Below are 25,736 nucleotides of genomic sequence, written 5' to 3'. Positions count from 1 at the left end.
TCACCACCTGGGCCTCCAAGGACAATGTCGGGTCCAAACGTATCCCCAAGTTGTGAACTTTGTTTCAGGGGAGAGTGTGACCCCATCTAAGACCTACCTTGTTACTTAGATAATCAGTTTTACCAACCCAGAGCATTTCCATCTTATCTAGATTAAGTTTTACCTTGTTTGCCCTCATCCAGCCCAGGATGGCCTCCAAACACCAGTTAAGAACATCCACCGCCTTCCGTTTATCTGACTTGAATGATAAAGAGACCTGCGGTGTCATCCGCACGTGCAGTGTCATCTGCATATTGTTGACATTTATTTATTTATTTATTTATTTATAAATAATATAAATAAATAACATCACAGTCCCTGACTACAAATTGCCTCTCCCAGGAGTTTCCTGTAGGTGTTGAACAGCATGGAGGACAAAATAGATCCCTGCAATGCCCCAAAGGCCAAGAAGTAGAGCAGGCAGCCCCCAGCACCACTGAAGTATCATTGAAGTAAAGAATTATGCTTTCATGAAAGTTGCAGGGCTGTAAAAATGTTCACTGAAGTGCCTCCTTTCCAAGCCCTAAGAAAGGAGGAGAATGGGGTCCACCACAGCAGAATATATGTTAGCATCCCATGCAAAACAGGCATCTGCCAGCAGTGTTCCTTCTAAGGAGTGAGCAGGTGAGGGCACACAGAAGGCTTTTGATGCCCGCTTTTTAGATCCCACTCAGATTGATATTAATTTTAAAATTAATTTTAGATCCCACTCGGGTTGAATCAGGAAGGCCTCACTCTGAATGCACGTGCACGCACACACACTGCCTTAATACTGCTGCCCCAAACTCATTCCGCACACACATTATTTTTTATTATTATTATTATTATTATTATTATTATTATTATTATTATTATTATATTTCTATACCGCCCTTCCAAAAATGGCTCAGGGCAGTTTACATAGAGAAATAATAAATAAATAAGATGGCTCCCTGTCCCCAAAGGGCTCACAATCTAAAAAGTAACATAAGATAGACACCAGCAACAGTCACATGAGAAAAAGTCAGAGGGAACGCTGTCTGCCAGTATGGCCATGAATAAACTCCACTTGACTGACCACTTCCCCTCTCTCCTTTGCATGCTGCCATGGAGTGAGCCACCAGAGGGTAAGCTGAATCCTGAAGTATTGTAGGAATGATTTCTACCCAAGAGTCCCCATTAGCCTTGCCTGGCTGCAGCTTAGCCATGGGGCTCAGGTTCGTGCTCAACTGCTTGCCCACTATGTAGAAAATGAAGCACACGTGCCAGGAAATTAAGCTAACGTTTTATTTGAGTTACATTTAGGAAAGTTAGAAGAGATCATCTTTAAAAGTCTAAACATATTAAAGAGTTCCATAGGCATCTCACCACTCCAGGGAGTCTGCAAATCAGTCTCAGCAACACAAAGTATAGAACCCAGAACAGGAAATGGGATGAAATTTTAAAAATAAATAAATAATCACACACACAAAATATAGCCAGATCTTGAAACCCAAAGCTAGGAGAAAAGTCAAATTCATGGCCTAAAAGTCATATCCAAAAGGGTGGGGGGAGATAAAAAGTCAAATCCATGGCCTAAACTTGTATATTCACTTATCTCAGGGGAAAGTCTTCGTCTACCCAAAGGGATAGTTTGAGGGTACTTGTTAAATTTTGATAGACCACTTCTAATTAGAAGATACCACCCTTCTTAATCAGAAAGGTATCATTTTAGAATATAATTAAAAATTAATTACTATTGCTTCTCTTGCAAAAATTATGTATTGCTGACTGTTGCGTTATTTGCAAAAATATTTTGGGATTATATGATCTCACCCACCAGAAGAGTAGTGTATCTTCTGCAGAAGATGGTGTTTACATAATGAGATAATGTAACCATGTGGTATACTGTATATGGTTTGTGTGTAATATATATATATAACAATGCACACCCCATTCTCCTTCAGTATGCACATTGCCATACAAGTCTTCCTACACTGACTGTCTCTTGCTGGTTATCAGTGTGTAATTTCAGGTCTGGAAGAGATGCTTGAGTCTCAAATGTTTACTTACGGTTGTTCAGATTCTCTTCATACAATATATAGTGATGGTTGCCAAAAAAAAAAAAAAAAAAAAGGTTGTACACGTACACAACAGGGAACAAAGGTGGCATTAATCTTGGAGCAGACATTGAAAAAGTGCATGGTGATGTAATGGCATATAATGTTAACTTCCGTAGCAAATGTCAGACTTCTGAAATGGGTGACATCCAAATGCATGTGGGAACATAATAGTGGCTGTGACACGGGGAAGGGGCAGCACGTGCATCATCTGTGCCTCCACCCAAATATTATGAAGAATGACTCCTTCTCAGAAGCTGCTCCCATGGGAACCCCTAAACTGCTTTTTCCATTCCCCTGTGTTCAAAAAGCAGTTTGGGGATTTGGCCTATGGATTTTTTTAATTTTTATTTTTAATGGGAAATGCTGCCAGGGCACACACACATTTCCCCCTCCCAAGTTTAAAAAGGTTGATTGAGGGGCTGGGTTCTGAGTGAATAAAATTTGAGAATAAAATTCTCATCAATCGGAAGGGGTGCAGGTAGTCTGTGTGTGCACCCTTATGAACGATGGCCAAAGTTTTAATGTATGAGTTTGTTTTAAAGCAGTCTTGTTGTGGCCAACAACTTTCTGCACAGATACAAAAAACTTATTTGCCTCACTTCCTTATTTCACCAAGCACAGCTGACAGGTGGGTGGGTGAGCGAGCACAATAAAAGTAGAAAGTTTTTTCCTGCAGAAGTCTCAGTCCTTTAAGTGACTTAAATATGGTAGAACATTTGAAAAACCCATGTTTAATGTTTGCAGTGAGGGAAATCTGGCTACCAAGCAAGTGGTTTTCCTTCAGAGGCCTGTTATGTGGGATCCAGTTGCCCAGACACCTGAGGTAAGTAAAATGATCTGAGCAGGAATGAACTCATCAGAATGCAGATGTGCAAAAAGAGTTGTCAAACTGTTGCATCCGTAGTTCTTAATGGTGATATATGTATTTTATAGGAGTTAAAAGTAAAAATCAGATCAACTTGGGTAAACTCATCTGACTTGTGTGGAAGCCACCACCACCCCCATTTTCTTCTGTGGGCTTGCTGCTTAGTAAATAGGATAGAATATAGTGTGTCGGCTTAAAACAAAATCAAGCTATTTCTCCCCTTAGGACCTAGAGGTTGACTCTTCTGCAGACTGCGTGAAGTGCTTTGGCATGCCCCTGCAATCCAGGACAGCCATGCAAATTCTGCCTAGGGCTCAGTGTGTGAAAGAAAGAACTTCATTATTACCAGTAGCAGCATTCCCCGCCTCCCCACCCACCGCCACTCTACAATAAGGAGCATATTGTGTGAAGTTATGCAAGTCCTAGGATGAGCTGTGTGACAGACTATTATCAATTTCCTTTTGCAGCAGGAGGAGACAGTAAAAATAAAGGGCTCAGAATAGCTTGTACAGTTACTGACCTTAAATGATCCTTCTTACAACTGGGTAATTTCCCTATGAGTAGTATCAGTACAGAAACCACACTGACCATTACACAGCTGCTTGAGCAGGGTGTGGTAGCAACTGTTGTCTCCATGGCCTACAGTAACCCTCTGTCCATGGAGTCACCATGGGCCAAATATTGCATTATTCACATTTTTCCCTGCAGAACATTTCTAGAAGCTACAGCCATAGATATCTTAATGTCATCTCCAGTTACCAGTCTTTTATTAGGTGACATAGTGAGCTGGTATTCTTCACCTAAAAGGCTATGTTTCCAGAAGTATCCCGTGCAAATTAGAAACTTCAGACAATTTTCATCAACTCTTCCCTTTTCTCCATGCCTTTCTCTACCTTCTGCCATTCCAGCATGCAATATTGAAGTCAGAGCTGAAACCTCCCTGTGAGTGCCAATCAGGAGAGGAAATAATTAAGCTTGTCTCCATTGATTGGTTGCAGCCAAAGAGGATTGCATCACAAAATGCAGCCAACCAAGCCCTAAAGATATGAATAGAGGTAGCAGGGAAGTTGATTTTACTGAAGAGAGAAATGTAGAGTGTTAATAGCCTTTAATCTTCATCTGTCATGGCCAGTTTACAATCCTATAATAATACAATCCAGTTTACAAACAATACGTATATGATAATGTGAAGTAACTCTCCTCACATCTGTGCTTTCATGAGATTTGTCACTGCATCATCACCGTTCTCCTCTCTCTCTCTAACATCCACTTTTCCTTCTTGGAGTGTTACTGAGGCTCTATATGAGCCTCAGTAACACTTCCTAGACTCTGCTTTATACCATTTCTAAGTCTACCCTCCCTAGTATTTCTGCTTTATACTATCTCACTTTATACTATATCTCAGTCCATCCAGCCATCCACTGTTTACTTAACCATTCCTTTAATCATTCCTCCTTCTCTCTGTATATAACACAGACACACTTCTTCTTAAAATAGAATAATTTTGGATTTCCAACAGGACTGGTGATCTTCAGAACTCATACACGTTTTCACACTTACTTTCCTTAAAAACAAACAAACAAACCAATCCTATAAAAAATATTTTTAATTACAGAAAATGTATTCAGAGTTAAAGAAAGAGGAAGTGAAAATAAAGAATAAAAGGAAATGTTGATTCCTCAAAATAAAAGCGTAGGGGCAGGAAAGTGACCTGTTATTGCTTAAATCAGAAAGCATTGTAAGAAAAATGTGCGAACCAGCACCTAAATCTATTTTAGGAAAGTGATGTTCAAAGCACCTGTATCTCTTGCAGTTGAAACAGTTGCCGTTTATTTCCTCTCACACTATCAGTTACTTTTCGGTGGACTTCAGCTTTCTTATAGCAGGCCTGTTCAATTTGTGACCTACCCAGCCAAAATAAGCTCTTTACACATGTACAGAGGCCCATTAGGGCTCAATTATCCCCCTTTTCTGCTCCTTGCCTGTGACTACAGAAACAGGGAGATTGTCAAGCCCCTTGCAAGGCACAATACAAAGCTGATAGACTGCATTTGACTTGGAGTTTGATTTTATGATAAACTCTCATTGCTTACTAAAACAATTCATTGTTTCTAGCTTGTAGCCATATACAACAATTTTGCTGATCAAATGCACTGTAAGATGCCACGATATGAAGTGTATGTTTCATAGTTTAAATATTGCACACACTGTTGGCTGAGGATGCTTCCTTTTTGCTTCAGAGAATACCCTAGGTATACAGGAGGCCAGCGTTATTTATGTGGGTTCTGTTCTGGCCTACAACCTCAAATAACAAAACCCCAAATAATAAAACCTTAGGTCTACGGGAATTGGGGGGTTATGTCCCTGAGCCCAGGAAAATGATAGAAAAATAACCCCCAAAACCAAGGTAAAAGCAGAAATAAAGAAGGAGCACAGCACGGTACTTTGGCCACCTCAGCTCTCTCGCTCTCCTGCTCCTCTAGTAATGCCCTCCTGGTCTGTAGAGTCAGGGGTATTCACACGTAAGTTAACACTGTATCTGTAGGGCTCCCAGAGGCTTGAAAAGACTCCACAGGAGTAGCTCCAAGAAGTGCAAATAAACTTCAAAAAGCTCCAAGGTAATGGTTCCCCAAGGCTTCCAATGGCTCCCAAAAATGACTTTAAGAAGCTACGAAAACCTCACAGAAACACTGCAGAGTCCTCCTCCAAACTCCTCTCTCAATCCACGGGCACATGCAGCAAGAACACACCCATAAATGGGCAAAACCACACCCCCAAAAACCACAGATACACGAAACCACATATCGCAGATAACAAGGTCGGGTATATATTACCCAGTCATGAATCTGAGATACTGCGATATGCAAAATCATGGATGAGGGCTTCCTGTACTTCAAAAATGGGCATTATTTCATGACTAGCTAGTACCACTTACATAGTGACAGGCTGTGCAGAATCATTTGCTGCATTAATTGGTCTGAAATATGCCCAAGTGGTAGCCACTTTGTTTGGGTCCACAGCTGACAAGAGCTATGGCTGACAAGAGAGCCTCTCTCGCTGCCATATAAGATATACTACCGGTATATAAAACTGATGCTTGACATTGGCACTGTTTTGGTCTGCTTTCCTCTCCTGCCCCTGGCTAATATCTATATCTCTATACCTATATCTATCTTGATTTCTACCTATCTCTCTTTCTGCATGTGTCTGTATGTGTTTCTGCACACACGCACACACACACACACAATCACGATTGATATGCTGATTTTTCAAAGGTATTTCACAAATGTTGGTTGCAGTTTGTCAGTTCTATTTGTAAAATTTATTTATTTTGAAATTTATATCCTACCTTTCTGCTGAGAAATGGCACAGCTTACAAAATTATCTTGGGTAACCATTATAACCCCTAGAATACAGAGGAAGGGGTAGGGATTTAAGGAATGTTGTTTTCATGTCACAGAAAAGGCACACATGTAATGAAAAGGTAATTCTTCAAAAACGGAAAGGTGTACTACTTCCAACTTTATCCTTGATTGGCTCTCCTGTGTCATCTAGCTTAATGTGGGTTCTTTCCACATTAAGGACCTTTTACCTACTGCTTAGGTTTTGTTTTTCTGCAGCTAGCTGGAAAAGAAATTAAAATAGTCATTCCTTATAACACACTAAAGATAGCACTATATTATTGAGTAATGCCCATCTCTATGGCCAAGATCGCTCTTTAATATTACTCAGACGTATATCCACTTTAGCAGAAGTCCTCTCAAATGTTAATAGTTTCCACACCTTTTATTGCTTCTTGTTAAGTGCAGCAACTGCGATACTGGTGAATAGACTCTTAATTTCATCTTAATTATTCAGTTCCTGTTCCCCATGGGGGGCGGGCTTTAATTACAGATTTCCTCTGGTTATTTTTTCTGGTAATATCATTAATTCACGATTAAAAAAACTAAAGTCCCAGTCCATAATAAAAGGCACTGAAGCTGGATGGAAGAAGCTGCTACTAAAAGCTACACTGGCTGACATCCTGACTACATTGTTCGACAAAAGTCCTTTAGAGTATCTCCTGAGTAACTTAGTCTGGATATCAGCCACTCACCCTGGACAGGCTCAATATCACTTGCTGGTTCACAGTGGATCACAGCTGGAATGTGTTGTTTTTATTGACACAAATCAGATCTGGGGGGGAAAGATGTGAGGACAACACGGAAAATATTGGAATGCAACATGCTGAAAGTGACACCATCTGCATTATCTGTAAAACATAAGTGGTTGGCAACTCCAAACTAAGCAGCTGGTATGGAAACAATCCTGTAGTCTTTCTTCTGATTAATCTGAAACACATAAAGGCTGAAAATGTGCCGGCAAGACACTTTCATTAAGATTCTGCCATTTTTTCCACTATTTAACTTGTCACTTTTCTGTATCAAAACATCCTCAAAGAGATGTATAATAAAAATGCAACACATCAAGCACAAACTAACCATGAATAAAATGAATAAAACCACATCTAATTCAGTATTACAGCAATATTTACTGCCAGCCCTTCCTTTCTAATATTTTCTTCTTTATCCATTTTTCAGTCATTTTGCTATTATTAGAATAGGAGGGGGAAAGAGAACAAAAGAAGCCCTTAAATCAATAGGAATGTTGAAATTAAAACTTAAGAGATTTCCTTCTAGATCGGAGCATTGGTTTCACTTATTGTGAAGGCTTCTTCTGGTTGCTGGGGCCAGAGACATCCCATGGGTTATCCTCTCTCAGGAGCTCCGGGCAGGACAGAAAGTAAATAGTTAAAAAATTAAGCCGCGCCCACTAGAGCCTGAGGGGGATAAAAGGCAATACAAAACATTAGAAACAGCAGGTCAGAATAAACAAGTTTAAACATTCCAGAATAACAGAGTGTAGCAACCAACTGTAGAACTAAATGTCAGTCTTCACCCTTTCAACAGAAGTAGACCAGAGTGCAAAACCACAACTGGGCAGGCCGAGATGTCCCTGGCCCCAGCAACCAGAAGAAGCCTTGATGGTAAGTGAAACCAATGCTCCGTTTTCGATTGCTGAGGCCAGGGACATCTCATGGGACATACCACAGCTGTCCATCTTGGGTGGGAACACTCTGGTCTGCTAGCAAGGAAGAACTTGTTGCAAGACCCATCTGCCAAAGGTTGCCCGGGCAGACATGAAATCATCGATCTTGTGATATTTGATGAAAGTGGAAGGCGACGCCCAGGTGGCCGCCTTGCAGATCTCTTCAACTGGTGCATTAGTGGAAAACGCCACCGATGTTGCTGCTGCTCAGTAGAATGTGCAGAGAGACAAGTTGGCGGCCTCAACTTCTGAACCTCGTAGGCCATCGATATACACGCTATAATCCACATTGCAATCATGGTTGATGATACTGGGACCCCCATGGAACGCAGGTTGAACAATACAAACAGAGCATCTGACAATCTGAATGAGACTGAGTGTCTAATATAGACCTTAAGACACCGCTTAACGTCCAACTTATGCCATTTCCACTCCATAGGATGGACGGATTTGGGGCAGAATGAAGGTAGGAACACATCTTGCGATAGGTGGAAGGGGGAATGCCACCTTTGGCCTCATAAAGGGGTCCGGAATGAGCTTGACGGCCTCCTTCTGAAATATACAATATGACTTGTTTTACAGACAGCGCCTGCAGCTCCGAGATGAGCCTTGCAGAAGTGATGGCCACCAAAAAGGCCAATTTAAACGATAAGACCCTGATTGGAATAGCTGCCAAAAGTTCAAAAGGGTGAGCTTGCAATGCCTTGAGGACAGTATGTAGTTCCCAAGAGGGGAACCTGTGCACTGTTGGAGGTGACATCAGCGAGGCGCCTCGTAAGAACCTACGCAGGTGAGGATGTGACTGAGATATCTGGTCCTTTTCTGCTGAGAGCAACTCCACAAACAATGACGCCTGCCGTTTCAGGGTATCCGGACATAGTCCCTTCTCGAACCCTTCTTGTAAGAAGAGCAGGAGATGACATAACTTAGCCGTGCCCTTCGGAACAGAGTTGCGTGACTTCCAGCGAAGGAGTGCTCGCCATGTATATTGATAAATTCTCTCTATCGATGGACTTCGCGACACCAGCATAGTGCTTAGAACTCCCTCCGAGTAGCCATGTTGGCTCAGGACTCGCCGCTCAGTTTCCAAACGGTGAGCCGAAACCAACATGGATCCGGGTGTAAAACTGGATCCTGATGGAGCAGGTCCAGGGCCTGAGGCAACTCCCGAGGTGGCTCCACTGCCAGATGGAGGAGCTCTGGAAACCAGGGTCTCCTGGGCCAGAATGGTGCCACTAAGAGTACTCTTGCTAGAAGAAGATGCACCCATTGCAGGACTCTGGCCAACAGAGGCATAAAGGAGAGCGTCTGGCCATGGACTGGATAGGGCATTCACTGCCATTGCCTCCCTGCATGGAAATCTAGTCATAAACGCTGGTAATTGTGCATTCTTCGGAGTCACAAAGAGGTCTAACCTCAGGCATGCCCATCTTCTCTGTTATCTGGGTGAAAACTGATGGATTTAGAGCCCACTCCCCCGGTTGGATGTCAGCTCAGCTTAACTAGTCTGCAACCAAGTTCAGCTCTCCCTTGACGTGGTGTGCCATCAGGGAAGGAAGGTTGCTCTCTGCCCAGGACAGCAGAAAGATGGCCTCCTGGTGAAGTGACCTGGACCTGGATCTGGTCCCCCCCTGCTTGGTTACATACGCCTTTGCCGTTGTATTGTCAGTCTTTACTAATACGTCGGTGCCTCGGATGATCTCCTGGAATGCTAGGAGCACTGGGCGAATTGTGTGGAATTTCCTCCAGTTTATGCTGTGAGAACGCTCCTCCTTGTTCCATAGCCCCTACGCCATCTGGTTGAGGCAGTGGGCTCCCCAGCCCCTGTCGTTTGCGTCTGTCATTATGATGAACCTCTGTGGGTCCAAGAAGGTCTTTCCCCAATTCAGGTTGTTGGAGTCGATCCACCAGCTGAGAGAACGACACAGGTCTGGTGGCAACTTCAGAAGCAGTCTACGCTTCCTTGCAATTGCCTTCTGTTGAGGTAGGAGAAACCATTGGAGGTTGTGCAGATGAAGTCAAGCCCAAGGAACCGAGTCCGGAGTGACCACCATCAAGCTCAGCAGTCTTGACAAGGAAGCCAGAGGAACTCTTGGACTCGCTAGGACCAGGTGAACCTCTGTCTGGATAGTCTGTAACCTGTCTGGTGGAAGCAAGAGGCGGTCCACTAAGGTAACTATGATTACCCCCAAATGGCGCAGTCTGTGGCATGGCGTCAATTGACTCTTTTTTACATTTATGATGAAACCATGGTTCTCGAGTGTTGCGATAGTAAGGGCCAAGTCCCCTTCTGCCTCTGGGAGATCTCACTTGCAGCAACAAATTGCCTATATATGCAAACAGACAAATCCCTTTCTGATGGAGTTGTGCCACCAGAGGGACCAAAAACTTTGTGAAGATGCGAGGGCTGCTGTATTGAAAATGCCTTCCAGCATATTTAAACCGAAGGTACTGCCTGCGTTCTGGGTGTATAGGAAGATGCAGGTAGACCTCCCTTAAATCTATGGACGCCAGCACATCCAGATGAAAGAGTGCCTCTGAAACTGCTCTTAGTTTCCATCTGGAAATGAGTTCTGTGGACCCATCTGTTCAAAATTTTTAAGTCCAAAACAGCTCTCTTTCAGCCGTCCCTTTTTGGGACGGTAAACAGGATAGGAGTAAACTCCCTCCCCCACCTGTGCCAGAGGCACTGGCTCCACTGCCCCGATGTCCAGGAGGTGTTGGATCGCCTGGACCATTGGCGAATGCTTTGAGAATGCTTTTGACCTTGGAGTGGGGATAAAGCGGCAGGGCGGAGAAGAGTTAAACTCTATCCTGTAGCCGTGATGGATCAGCTGCAGAACCCAGTTGTCTGAGGTTGAATATTCCCAGGCTGGGGCGAGGTAAGACAAACGCCCTCCAAGTCTGACATGCTTCAGTTCATTGTTGTTGTTTTTGCTGCTTTAACTGAGCAGCTTGCTGTTTGTAGGTACCGAACCCTCTAAAGGGTGTTCTCTGACGATTCCAAGATTCCCTCTGGAAATTTATATCTCTGTCCCGGCCCTGGAAGGGCCAGAAGCTATGAAATGGCCGATTGTATTGGAAGGGCCTTTTGAAAGGCTGTTTATCAGTCTTTTTATTGGTTGAAGGCATTGTCTTTCGCTTATCAAGATGACTCTACAAGAATGTCTTGTAGGGCAGTCACCAAAAAGCTTCTTAACCTTAAACCTAGAGGTAGAATCAACTATCCAATTTTGAGCCACAAGTGGTGTCTGCCAGCAACTGACGAAGCCGCCACTTGCGCTGTGAATCTAATCGTATCAAGAGTGGCATCGGCCATAAAGGCCTGCGCTTTCTGGATCTTTAATAGTTGCCATCTCATCTTAACTGGGTCTCCCGGAGGATCACTTAGAAGATTGACCACCCATAATAAGGAGGCGCGGGCTGCCATGGATGCTGCCGCTGTTGCACGGATCACCAGGGACACTTTCTCATGACACAATTAAATGACAGCTCGGCCTTTTTGTCAGCTATGTCTTTTAGAGAAACCTCACCCTCTCGAGGTACCAGGGAACCTGACACCAACTGCGAAATCTGGGCATCTGCATTTGGTGTCCTCAACATATCGAGAGCCAGCATGATGTAGTGGTTAGAGTGCTGGACTAGGACCGGGGAGACCTGAGTTCAAATCCCCATTCAGCCATGAAACTAGCTGGGTGACTCTGGGCCAGTCACTTCTCTCTTAGCCTAACCTACTTCACAGGGTCGTTATGAGGAGAAACTTAAGTATGTAGTACACCACTCTGGGCTCCTTGGAGGAAAAGCGGGATATATAATAAATATATAAATAAATAAATAAAATCTGTAGTGGTTTGCTGAAAATAATAAAATTTGTTAGCCATCGACGTAGCCTTGTGGTTGGAAGCTGGTGTCAACCATTCCTGTTTGACTACATCCACAAACAACTCGGGCATGGGCATCAGCATGTCCTTGGGGCATGCTCTAGGAAAAACCAAGTCTCCTTTGGTGGAAGAGTCAGAACTCTGCCCAGCATCTGATTTCAGGCCAATTGTATTAATAATTCTGGACATGAGTGGGCTGAAGTCCTCTGCCACAAAGAGGTGCTGTGACACCGAGGCATCATCAGTGTCCTTCCCTCCAGACCATTCCCCGTCATCCTTGTCTAACGGAGTCTCTGGGTCCGGATCAAAATCTCCCCCTGCATTAATTGGGTCTTCAGGGTCAGAAGGCTGATTAGGCCTCTCTGAGTTTGCAATGACATTTTTCCGAGATGCAAATAAACCCCTAGGGCCCCCAGAGTCTGATCGGAAGCTTCAGAGGAATGGTCCCATGCCACCTTGCCCAGCTCACTATGCTTACGTTTGCTTTTGGCCTTCTTGGGAGAAGGACTGACAGACTCGCTAGATGAGGAGCTCACACTGGGTGACCTACACCTTCTCCCCTTCTTGGTTCTCTTACTCCTCTTAGGGGGCCTAACCTGGTAGATGGTGTCAATGATTGCATTGAGAAACCATGCTTGCCACTCAGGTGGCACAGACGTAGGTAAAACAGCAGGGTGAGAACTGGATTCTTTAGGCCCAGTCTCTGCAGCAGACTCACCCTGCTGGCCATCCACCACAGTCTTAGTCTTTTCCCGCCCTTTTAGAGACTGTCTCCCTTTTACATTACCCGCTCCTTCAGGTAAAATGGAGAGAGTCTTCGCAACCGTCGCCATCTTAGGAACAGAAGATGACTGTAATGACCTCGCTGCCCTGCCGGTCAGGTTGCTGGCCAGCTCGCCAATCCGCCTAATCCCTTCAGAGGTTGGTGGGGCGTTGGCAATAGGGAGCCTCCCAAAGCGCTCTTCACAGCCACCTGAAGCTGCCTGAAGCAGTGTGGCGTGCCAGGCCATGGTAGCGCAAGTCTCACGGCCCAAGAGCGGGAGACTCGACGCGGCCCCTTCGACGATCGGGAGGGCGACTCGAGAGCAGCTGTCACCGATGTGGGAAAATTAAGCCCTTCTGGGGCGGACTCCATGGCCAATAGATGAAAAAATGGCCGATCACGGACCGTCAACTCACTGCTGGTGAATTTTTCAGGCAGTTTTCGGGAGGTCGGAAAAGTGGCCTTGCTATGTTAGAGCTTGCAGCAGTCTGCGCCAATGGGGCCTACAAAAGGCCCTGAAGCCTCCCAGGCCGAAAACACTCGATCTCTTCCCCTTGTTGGAGAAATTGCTCTGTACCTCTCTGCCTGGCTCCAAGCAACGGAGAGGAAAGAGGAGATGAGGGGGAGAGAATGGAGGGGGAGGGGAAGAGAAACGGACAAAAGAAGGGTGTTTTTCTTTTCAGGTAATAGCAAGTAATAAGGATCAGGGACAGAAAAAAGGATTTGGAGAATGGAATACTGTAGTTAGCAATAGCAATAGCAATAGCACTTACATTTATATACCGCTCTATAGCCGGAGCTCTCTAAGCGGTTTACAATGATGTAGCATATTGCCCCCAACATTCTGGGTACTCATTTTACCGACCTCGGAAGGATGGAAGGCTGAGTCAACCTTGAGTTAGGAAGTCAATTAGAGAAGTAATATCAGCAGAAAATAGAGAGCTAGAAAAATGCTGCCTTGGAGTTTGCTGAGGACAGAAAGAACTGGGTAGGGTTATCCCCCTCAGGCTCTAGTGGGTGTGGCTTAGTTTTTTAACTATTTACTTTCTGTCCTGCCTGGAGCTCCTGAGAGAGGATAACCCATGAGATGTCCCTGGCCTCAGCAACCGAGAAAGGGGATACATTCGCAGTGCTAAAAGGGGCTCAGTACTTAAGTACTTGTATGCCTTTAACATTGCACCTCTGTATGCAAATGACAGAAATATAACTAGCCAGCCATTCTGGTGTATACCTCCCACCCACTTGCTAATCCAAGAGACCAAGGTTTTCAATTAAAATGAAATAAAAAAGGGTGCAGAATGACAACCTTATGCTTCTGTTCCTCAAAGACGGTAAAGGTCAAACCACTGCTGCTCCCCCCACAGGACTATTTGACACAGCACATTTAACCAGGATGACACAAATGGCTCCCGTCCTGCATGCTTCAAAGATGTATCAATCACTTTGGCTTCAAATTGTACCAAGGCACAATTTATTTATTCCCCCAAACCACAAAAATATGTCATTAGGTCCTTAAGGTGTCCATTTCAAGCTCTCAAAGTGTCGATGTTTAATAAATTATGGGTGCTCATTTCAAGCTCTCAGTGTTAATATTTAATAAATTATGGGTGCTTTGGGGTTAAAACCTATTTCCATCTGAGGCTTTATCTGTCATAAATGACATATTCAGAAAGGGGGTGGTGGAAGTGCAAATATGTGTGTAAATCATCTACCTCAATAAACTGGGCACAGCATCTGATATTCAGATAAATGGGACTGGTGTGGTTTTTTTTAGGATTATACCCAATATCTCTAGTCAGGCTTTTATGTCAGTACAGAATAAGTGCTTGCTAATGAAAAATCAGTATATAGCTTGCATACCTAAGTCAGTGACAGCTTCCTTTGTATTTTACTGTTAAGAAGGCCTGAAAAATGGGGTGATCCTTAACCAGTTCATCTCTCTCTCTCTCAAAGTCAGCATCTCTAGCATCACAGAAATGTACTTTTGAGTCCAACCCCATGCATTAAGGTGGAGTACGTAAGATCAAGGACTTGAATTCCACCCCAATGACACAACAGGTAGCCTTGTCCTGGTGTACAAGGCTCATTTCCCAACCCCAGCAACTATCAGCCTTGCCACATCAAGTCTTGGTTCCTACTAAAGTGTTAAGAGCACTGCCCAAGGCTCTCTTTTCTGTATCTAAACTCTTTTCTGTCTCCTGGGAACTTGGCTGCACTCTGTACTGGCCACACCTAATTACAATGACAGGGATGAGGAACTTCTTGCCAGAACTGAATCTGGCTTTTGCTACAGACAGATGTTACAGTTTGTATTACTGCAGAGGATGTCCGTGCCCATAAGCAGGCTATAAATTATGCAAATAACCATTCTAATCCAAATTCTTCATTCTGAAACACAGGCTCATGTTCAGTTGAGCTCCTATCTTTGCAAGTTAAATCTAATTCAGAGTATTCCTTTTTCTATGCTGGTCTATGATCGTAAATAAAGATTGTATTCCCTTTTCGTTTTTCCAGAAGAAACCCACCAAGCTGCTCAGAGAAGAAAAAGGCAAAGTTTCAAGCAGAAGTGTTGGATTAGACACAACTACTTCCCATCCTGCACAAAGTACACATCCTACAGATGAGTTGTTTAATCTGTCTCCTTCTACACAGAGTTGGGCCAAGGAAGGATCTACCCAGTTTGGAAGCTTCCCTGGCTTCAGCAGCAATGACATGCTAAGGGAATTGGAGGATGGACAGTTTGACCAAGATGATGGAGTCACTCAGGTCACATGTATGTGAGCAGTAACTGTATTAGACAGACATGTACATAATTCAAAGAAATGTAAAAAATAGAATTTACTTTTTATATGCATTGGTATAGAATTCAGCCTTTCCTTAGCCAAATATATGTACTTTGTACTTCTCCTCCCTGCCCCCACTGTCTCAACATTGTGCTCATAGCAAAACTTTACTTGCATAGTATTTAGCAGAAGTGTTGACTTTCGGTTAGGCCTACTTACTTCACTGGGATGTTACATTTCTAGAACAGTATTAAATGTCACTGGCAATTATCTCAATGATTGTTATCGTTCTGACATCTGGAAGGGAAACAACTGCAGATGGGGTGTTGGCTGCTGTTGGAAAACATAATAACACTTTCAACGAGAAGTGGAAATGTTAGGGAAAGGATATTGTATCACATGTCATCATAAACATTGTAAGGTTTAAGAGTAAATTAAAACTGTATATAAGGAACTTTGTGTCATGTTTTAGTTTTCAGATTGTAAGTCTGCTTATACTCAAGTCCAGAACTAAAATTAAAAATTGGTATTAAGAACACTGGCTGACACCCAGGTCAGCCTTCCTGTAGCATGCCAGGAACAAAACTCCTGCATGAAGCAGAACTTTCCTAGCTATACTGGGGCCACACAGCTTTGGGCATGCAGCAGAGTGAAACAAATTTTGACCATTTGCTCTGGTTCTAGAAGTGAATTCTCATACAAAAATATGTATCTAAGGATCATGCAGCCCTCAGGGACATATTGCAAGCTGACACAGAGCACATCTGGAGCCAGATAAACAACGTCCTCCTCCTGCTGTGGTCTGAAGCTGCATGGTAATGATAAAACTCCTTGACACACTACAGAAAGCTGTATATTGGATGTCAGTCAATACACTGATACAGAGGAGTGAGTCATTAGATAGTGATAACCTGCAAATGTTAGAATGGCAAAGGGAGAGAGATTAAAGAGATGCACTCCCACTGAGGAATGGGAAAGAGTTTAAGGAATGCAAGTCTCATGCCTTGATTTAATTAGTACATTGGAAATACCTGTTGAATATTTGAAGTTCATTATACTGAGTCACACAGTTGGTCCATCTAGTATCCAATTCACTAAAAATGAGTTCCCTCTGAACTCATTTTTGGGTTTGGTTTAATTCCTTGCTTAATTCAGTCACTGGCTTTAGAAAACTCAATGGGGAAAGATGGAATTCCCTTCTAAAAGAAGCTAAGAGCTCAATGGTAAAATTACACTTAATATTTATCATGCTTTTTAAAGGACAATAATTTAATAAGTGAAAATATGAACACATTCAATAGCAATGGGATTAAAGTATCAGAGGAGCGCTTCGAGCATAAATTTCAGTAAAATTATGCTGAGACAATGTATAAAGCAAATGTTCTGGTAAGCTTAATAATGTACAAATTTTATTTCACATCTTAAAAAAATAATGTTTCTAGCTTATATGGCCAGCAGTGGGGATCAAACAGCTAAGTACCTTTCTCATGCTACTTAAAACAAGGAATCATTTAGCAAGATGTACAGATTTCTTGAATATTGGGTAAAGTAAGTTTCAGTGCAAATAACTGAACTGTGCAACTATAACCGTTTCCCCAAAGTATAGGAATATAGGCATAAATCTTCTTTGTGCCTTTCGAAAAACATGTCCTACAACCTGCAAAGACATTTTTTCAGGAGGCGCAGAAGAAAAAAGGGATGACTGGCAAAAATCATCCCCATTTCGTTGCGTATGAGAAACATTAAAACACTCCCCATTCTTAACATTTATTGTATTGTAAAAATTACAGCCTATAGTTTTCCCTTTCAGGGCTGGATGTTTTTACAAACAGAGCTCTGTGACAAAACACATATATTCTTTGAATGTGTTTGTCACAGAGCTCTATTATAAAACAATTTTAGTAAACCAAGAGGACAAACTGGTTGGGATCCAGAGGGCCACATACATATGGCTTTTTGTCTCCCTGCCAACAGCCACCTACCAGAGACCCCAAGGCTGGTGACCCCAAGGCAATGGAGAGGAAAGACCCCAGCACAAGGAAGCTCAACGTTCCTCCAGAGACTCAAGCCCACCACAGAAGGCATGCGGCTAGTCCTGCGTTGGTGGGCAGATGGGGGGAAAGCTGCAATACCCACCCACCCCTGCCTTGTATACAAGTAGAAGCACTTTCTGCTCACAGTCAGGGCTTCCTGGCCACTGGAATTTTAAAACCCTGAACAAAAGCAACAACTTCCCTTTTTGGGGGGGTGGGGTGGTCAGTTGCATATCCTATCTAGCACCTCAGTAATTACTCATGCAATGCATACCATGTAATCACTCCTGACTGAAATCAACACTGACGGGCATATTAGCAGTGCTATACAACTGTAAAAATACAGCAGCATTTATTTATTTATTTATTTATTTATATGAAGCCCAACATCACTGTTTGTGTATCAGACTTGCATAAGAAGGAAAAAAGCTGTTCCCATGTGTAAATCCTTTGGACTTCAGTGTATTGAACAATGTAAGTTAAGTCACAAGCTAGCACAAAAATACCACCAAGCACCTGGGCTTAACTCTATGTAGAAATGATGAGGAAATGATGAATATTAATTTCTTTGGCTTCTATAACAAGCTTTTCAAAATGAAACTGAATGAATGCTATTAAGAGCTCTTGCTTCAGAAAAATATTACCAGGTGTACACAGCCCAAGTCTTTGATTTGTATAACCCACACATCCCATCATGACATTGGACATGTACAAAAGTTAACATATTCAGGTACCTGGATAATGCATATTCTACATTAAGGGTTGCAATGGTTCGCTTGCTTTGGATAAAACTCCAAGTAAACATCTTTTAAAAACCATGTTTGTTTTTAAAGTCTGGAAGGGAAGAGTGATACTCTTCGTTACAGTATCTATCGGGGGGAAACCTTGCAATGTACACACACAGAAAAAAGCAAAATGAGAATCATTTAGCAAGATAGACTGGTATGGAAAAAGAAAAAAATTTAATTGCAACCTCTACTTTTTACAGTGTATTCCAAAAGTCAAATGTTTCTGTTTCCCTATAATGCAGGATGTAAGTTAAACTCTCAATATATTTACCATACAAAGTCAATCATTCACTTAACTTACTGAAGTTCTATAGTATCAGACAGGCACATGTGCACACACATTATCAGAGGTACTCAAGTCAACAGCATTAAGGGAAAGTTACAAGCAGTGTCCCGTTTAGGTCATTTACTTAACTTTGACTATATAGAAGCAAGTTTACAGAGTAGCATAATCAGAATTATTTGCTAAAAACAAGATGAACTATCTCAGAGGCATTTACCAGATGTCTTAAGATTTTATTGCAGCCTGGAGCACCATTCTTCTTTCTGGTCAACTTGCTTTGACTAGGGGAAACTACAATGAACCAACCAGTTCTGACAATGCCAAAAATATCCTGCCACCTGTGAAATGCAATTCCTCAGACATATGTTTTGAGGTCCCAATCAAATCTGCATTGCCCAAGGTAAGCCTCAGTTAACTGCTGTTGCTATGAACACATCTGATGTGATGACCCTGTTGACCATTAAAACCATTTTAAAAATAGAAAATAAGAGCTGCCAGAGACGGCAGAGCCATGTAAACACTCTGAAGAACTTCCAGCTCAGTCCCCCCCAAATATGCCAGCAGCACAACCCCATTCAAGTGATTGGGGCTTGTGCCACGATAGCCCTCTTGACAAACTGAGTCTCTCTCACCCTCCAATTCCTCATTTTTAGATTCCCTTTAATGTTATCAAAGTAGCAAACTGGCTAAAGATGTGTCCAATTTAGAATATCTTCTATGCAATTAAGGCATGTCAACTATATGTTCTGAAGACAAATTTATGAACACTGGGAAATAAATTCACTTCTTTCATTCCCAGTTAATGAGTAATCTTCAAAAGGAAGCAAATTAAGTAATGTCAGCTTGGCCACATTAGGGCCAAAATGTATCTATTTCAAACAGATAAAGAGGAGCACTGATTAATGTCTTTAATGTGAAAGAACCGTACACCAAATTCAAAGTTAAAACATCTCACTAAGTCCATTTGATCAAACAACAGCGCTAGTGCTTTTAGATTTATGTATACCTAATGTAACAACACCTGCTAGATCTGTTTTTAAAAATATTTAATTCTACAGCATTCAGGAGAGCCCAAACTCTATTAAGGAGCACTCATGGAACCTTAGTGCTAATGCAAACCTGCAAATGCTACTTAAAGAACACACATTTAGATTTGAGGAAATAAGGGGCAGAATTCAATTACCAGAACATAAAAGCAGATGAGACTTAAGTGGTAGATGAAAAATGAAGAGAAGACTCCAGCTGCATGTACTGTTATGGAAGAGTTTCAACATTCCAAGTACATGAAACCCTTTTGCTAAAAACAAGCAAGATTATTTTGGCACACACTGCTGTAGTGTAACATGAACATTTAATGCAAGGTATAGTCTGTAAGCAATTACTATAAAAAAATATGCACAGGTATAAGCCACAGAGTATTTAACTGTAGGCAAGAAGTTTAATCCACTAGTGAGAGGTGTGGGCAGGAAAATATGGAAGGAATCTTTGTCTTAAGGTGATTGAACTCATGACCTTTTGTGATACTCACAAGCCTTGTTCAATACAGAAAAGCAAGTCCAGAACAAAAAGAGATCTAGAATATACTTTTGGCAGCATAATAAACATTATCCTTTTGGTATTAATACTGTAATAATGAATATTTGGATACACACATACTACAATAGTTTAGCACTATATATGCGCACACCCAAAAGCAAGAATTGGGAACTAAAACAAAGGTACTTTCTAAAAAGAATACAACAAACGTTAGAATTAAATGGACTTGCACGTTTCTGAAATTAAAGTGTCAAACTAAGGCTACAGTTCCAACTTAATTAGTACACTAAGCTTCAGGTTTAAATTGGACAAAGTTTGAAGATTGTGATCCAATGATTGTTTAGCAGCAATTTTACAGAACTGTAAATTCTTTTATTAACAGGCAGTATAAACAGATAATTCTAATTTTATTTAAAAACCATGAGTGCCACATTGAATATACAGCTCATGAATAACTTAAACCATATCCCATATTAAGAGGCAACGCACACAGCATACAAAAAGTATACTAAACAAAGCTCTAAGGATACATGATTGAAGTTTCTAAAATGATATATACAGTACATAATGTTAATTACGCAATCATTTCAGTCCACAAAACCCATCATGCTTCACTTTCACCAGAAACTGAGTTCTGCACCTCCTCTTCTAAAATTGGTACAATCAGGTTATCCTTGGACATCAAATTATATTTCATCACAAATTTGGTAAACCGGTGACACAAGAAGGTTTCATTCTGAGAATAGAAAAAAAGATCATATAGATTAACCAACACATACACACACACCCCTTAAAGGAGAGACTATCCAAAATATTCAGAATGATTGTATGTATCACAATTTCATATACAGAGACACCCCTATGTAGGAACGAAGTACAGTGTAATACAGGTCTTTAGTCCCCAGAATTCATGCAGCAGAACATGGCCCATCAAGATGCTTGCTTTGGTGGCTCTTCTGGATCAGAAAAGCAGAGGGGTCAAATCAAGCACAAGGCAGGTGGCGATGGATGTGCTATAATCACTCCAAAGAACGTAGGACGTATAGTGCATCTCTTACAACATGCACAACAGTTTCATATACCAAGATCCTAATTAGGTGGCTGTAATACACAAAGAGAACACTACCATCAACTACTCAGCTGACTTATTGCTCAGTACATAAAACAGTGGGTGATTTGTGCTCAAACTAAATAGCCTGGAGAAACTAGAATGGCCAATATGCACTTTAGTAAGGTAATAAAAACCATTCACATTTGCTTTCAGAACTAGGCCCTTTAAACATATTTCCCAATGTCTATTCTATGCAAAATGTCAATATAATGCATCTATGATGAAAATATAAAGCTACACCCGTAGTGATCAGACTCCCCTCTCACTAAAGAGTTAACAGGAAGTGAACCCTTGTCTTGACTGGTGAACTCCAGGGCAGTCAATCAGCACACCAGGTGGGTGGGACCTGGGAGAGTGGCTGCTGGGAATTCTGGGAACAAAAGCAGCGGTCTTGGTTGGAGAGAAATGCATGCAGAAAGGCTTTGAGAGGGGCAATGGAGTTTGCTTCCTCATGATCAAAGCCAGCATGGAGGTTTCTCTTGTGGAATATCTCTGTAGATCCTTAAAAGAAAGGATTGCAAGAAGCTTGATTCTCCTCAGGAATTGGGTGAGTTCAAGGAAGATGAATTTAGCATAGGGAACAGTTTGTTAGTCAGATTTGTGCATTAGAAACTTGGTCAAGAGAAATTGAAATGGAAACGCCCCAACCGCCAATCTTAACAAACTCAGCACAGCACGTGAAGGCAGGAGGGGCGTCGAAAGGAGCTAATCAATCAGATCGCAAGCTCCCTGCGCAGGCGCAGAACCCATTCCTTATGGTTACAATGGATCACAATCCAGATCTTATATTTCTTTGTGTGTATGTATTGCATATTCCTGATATTATTGTTTACCTGTAACATAATTAAAATAAGAAACACTAGCCTATGCCCACCCTACCTAGGGCATTGCAAAATACTCTATAAACATTTAAGTGTGCATTAAGACAACCTATTTTTTGTAGCTTACTAAGTATTTTTAACTGTATTTAAAGCTGAGAAAGCCTCTGACAGAAACAGTCTGTAGTAATTGAATAAAACTGGTTTTGTTATTTTTACAAGCCTCTCCAAGTTGGTTTTTAACTAAGGAAAAGGGGGGCCAAAGGGGGATTCCTTTGGTGCAATCATGTCCTCAAACGGTCAGAAGCTATCCATTTTTTCACCACATGCAGGCTTGCATGTGGAAGATTATTGTACTTGCCCAAGAGCAAAATAAAGAGCTTTTCCCCTGGGATTCCACCCCAAACCCATGGACATTCAAGCTCTGTTGGTCAGACGGGTGGTGGTGGCAACACTACCCTACCGATAATACAGGGTAGTTTTAGGAGAAGCCTATCCAAGCAGCTCAGCAGGGATGATTCAGCATTTCTTTCCCTCATGTGAGCTTGCCCTGAGACAAAGGTTTTAATCCGCTACAACACCACACCCTCAAATCAACAACGTGGAGGCACACACATTCCACACTCCACAACACTACTTCATAGAAGCAAAGAATAAAAGTCACAAGTGGCCCCAAAAAGAAACTCTGCATGTTGAATACAGAAATAAATGCTGGTACTAAATGGTAATAAAGCTAAAGCTACTACTCGACCAATTATAATATAACATTTTGTATGATTCTATACTAAGACACTTATGGTTACAGGACTTACTTCATATTCATCAAATATTTGACGGTGATGAAAATATGCATGTGAAAATATTCTGTAAATCCTACGGCAGACTGATCCTAGTTTGGCTACAGACGATTCCTTTATGCTAACTCTGTAAGAAGTAAACACAAACATAACACATTCAATTATATAATGCTGAAGTACATTTTTAATAGAAGTAGGTTGCTAACACATGAGATTTACAATATGTGGGGGGAAATTATAAGCATTCATTCATTCACATTTATGCACTCCTTGAGAACAAATTATAAATCCCTTGCCAACCACGAGGGTTCTGTTCCTGGAAAACCTCGTAGTTGGCAAATTCACAGTTGACAAACAATAGGAATACATTAAAAACAGGGGGTTAGGGGAACTGCCGTCACAATAGGTCCGCAAAATACAGTTAAAAATAGAAAAAAAATCACCCCCTGGGCCCTGGAAAAGATGCCCCCGCAAAATCATGCCAGACCATGGATACTCAGGTTTGATGTCCACGACTGGCAAAACTTGCCACAAATTCCCAGTCGCCGATACTCAAATCTGTGATTGGGAAACCCGCGGTTGGCGAGGGATGACTGTATTCAAAATACAGAAAGGCTCTCAGAGTGCTTTACCTGCTGGGAAAATATTTATTGCTATTCAGAAGACATGCAGCTCCATCCAGCGTGTGTCTGGTGTAGTCAATGGCAGGACACTAAAAAGGGGAAAGGGAAAAGGCTGTATTTCACTACATGTAGCATTTTCTCTGGTACCCTTGTCTCAAACAACCCAAGTGTTCACATTTCTTATAATCACTTTAGGTACCTAATAACCAGATTTTCTGTTGGAATTATCTGAATATCTGCAGTGGGCTTTGCAGAGAAATACTTTTACTTTCCATCTACTTCGAAGGTATAGCCAAGGAGAGATGTGAATACTCCCTTTCAAATGGCACATCAGTTTTAAGGCCTAGAGCAGGGTTTCTTAACCTTGGACCCCAGATGTTGTTGGGACTACAACTCCCAGAATCCTCAGACATGGCCTTTGTGGCTGGGGATTCTGGGAGTTGTAGTCCAACAACATCTGGGGGCCCAAGGTTAAGAAATCCTGGCCTAGAGTAAAAGGTTTTACAGAAATATGCACATCTGACAAGTGTCTTGCATCCCAACCCTAAGCACATACACTTAGAAGCAAGGCCTGTCAATTTTCACAGAAATCATTTCCAAGTGTGCTTGGGATTACAATCAAATGTACAGAACTCTGCTGTGTCTGAAGGCACATCAAAAAATCACATCAACCTTACGGTTCTATCAAAGAACATCAGTACCAGTTCAACTTATCCACACAGCCAAATGTCTCCTCTTCTGCAACACTTTGCAAAAGGCATTATCAGACTCAACCAGCTAGTTTTAGCATGAGATATGCACTACACCTGACACAGATTATATATATTTAATAAACAAACCACAGAGCACTTTGTGGATATGTGTGTGTGCGTGTGTGTGTGTGTGCGTGCGCGTGTGTACGTACACAGCGCAAATATCTACCTTGTAAAATGATAGATTTTCCTCCTCAAGGTTATATTTTCTCTCATTTTATTTCCTGCATTCTCAGATAAACTGCTGCTTACAGATGTGTTTTATCCTTGTTAGGAACACAGGAAGCTGCCACATACTGAGTCGGACCACTGGTCCATCTAGCTCAGTATTGTCTTCACAGATTGGCAACGGCTTCTCCAAGGTTGCAGGCAGGAATCTCTCTCAGCCTTATATTGGAGAAGCCAGGGAGGGAACTTGGAACCTAGATGCTCTTCCCAGAGCAGCTCCATCCCCTGAGGAGAAGATCTTACAGTGTTCACACTTCTAGTCTCCCATTCATATGCAACCAGGGTAGACCCTGCTTAGCTAAGGGGACAAGTCATGCTTGCTACCACAAGACCAGCTCTCCTCACTCTTGTGATCTCTTCCAAGATCATAATTCCTATTCTCTTTCATTGTGTACTTAATTGTGTTTATAAAGTTTATATTAGAACAGAAGACATGTTCATATTATATGGACAGGATTAAAAAAAGCCAAATACTCAACAGATATTCCTTACATTATTCAAATCGAGTTCCTACCACACAGGGATTACTGCTGCTTCCACAGAGATATTTTGCAGAAAATATCACATGACAGAAGCAATGTGTGGATCAGTCCTAAACCAGAGCCTTCAGCAGAATATATCACTACCACATTTCAATGAAGGTCAAACCAACACACTAATACAAACAAGGTGAACTCTTCAACAATGAAGGAAGTATCCAAAGGTGACTACTTACATTCCCACAGTTGAAAATAGAGATAGTTTCAAATTCTAATAGTGTCTCGAGGAAAACAAATCCAAGTTAACAATTATATGGCACCATCTATGCACATGGTACTTTAAACAAAATAAGACATATCCCTGTAAGGAGCACTTCTGCCTTTAGCATTATGCTCCTTCTAACCTCAATTCTGCACCTTTAGTGTGAGACTGTATAATAAGTGAGGAAAGGTAGCCTATTGCAGAAAATAAGCCTGTTTTCTCTTTTTATGAGAAATATGAAACAAGACATGCATATTACTAGAAAGTGTTCTGAAAGTTGCAGAACGTTACTAGAAGGGAAACCTAGCTCATGTTTGCTGCTTCTTTATTTTTGTTCAAAGTAGTTATCCAAGTATCGATGTGTGAAGCAGCAACAAAGGAACAAAACAGAAGGCAGGAATAAACTGACAGTTCTCTAAATCAGGGGTGGGGAACCTTGGCCCTCCAGCTGTTTTTGAACTACAACTCTCACCATCCCCAGCGGCTGGGGATCATGGGAGTTGTAGTTCAAGAACAGCTGGAGGGC

The 25,736-nt window shown here is 41.9% G+C and overlaps 2 protein-coding genes across 10 annotated transcripts in view; one reads left to right on the top strand and one right to left on the bottom strand.

Moving 5' to 3' along the window:
* Positions 1-15,954, top strand: part of RFTN2 (raftlin family member 2) — a 50,470-nt gene extending 34,516 nt beyond the window's left edge. For 3 of the 4 annotated variants that reach the window (XM_053277675.1, XM_053277684.1, XM_053277693.1), the window contains 2 exons: positions 2,865-2,943; positions 15,232-15,954. In XM_053277675.1, coding sequence (XP_053133650.1) covers positions 2,865-2,943; positions 15,232-15,498 — 346 coding nt within the window. In that variant the 3' untranslated portion in view covers positions 15,499-15,954. The remainder of the gene's footprint in view (positions 1-2,864; positions 2,944-15,231) is intronic. The other variant, XM_053277701.1, reaches the window with a different exon arrangement.
* Positions 15,955-18,478: 2,524 nt separating this feature from the next.
* LOC128337059 (MOB-like protein phocein) overlaps positions 18,479-25,736 on the bottom strand; it is a 38,324-nt gene continuing 31,066 nt past the window's right edge. For all 6 annotated transcript variants that reach the window (XM_053277664.1, XM_053277613.1, XM_053277621.1 and 3 more), the window contains 3 exons: positions 23,499-23,578; positions 22,882-22,993; positions 18,479-20,876 (listed from right to left, as the gene is read on the bottom strand). In XM_053277664.1, the coding sequence (XP_053133639.1) occupies positions 20,745-20,876; positions 22,882-22,993; positions 23,499-23,578 (324 nt within the window). In that variant the 3' untranslated portion in view covers positions 18,479-20,744. The remainder of the gene's footprint in view (positions 20,877-22,881; positions 22,994-23,498; positions 23,579-25,736) is intronic.

This window comes from Hemicordylus capensis, chromosome 1, assembly GCF_027244095.1.
Source record: "Hemicordylus capensis ecotype Gifberg chromosome 1, rHemCap1.1.pri, whole genome shotgun sequence".
Classification (NCBI taxonomy): Eukaryota; Metazoa; Chordata; class Lepidosauria; order Squamata; family Cordylidae; genus Hemicordylus; species Hemicordylus capensis.
Note: the sequence above shows the minus strand (reverse complement) of the source record. Positions and strands in the feature narration are given on the sequence as shown.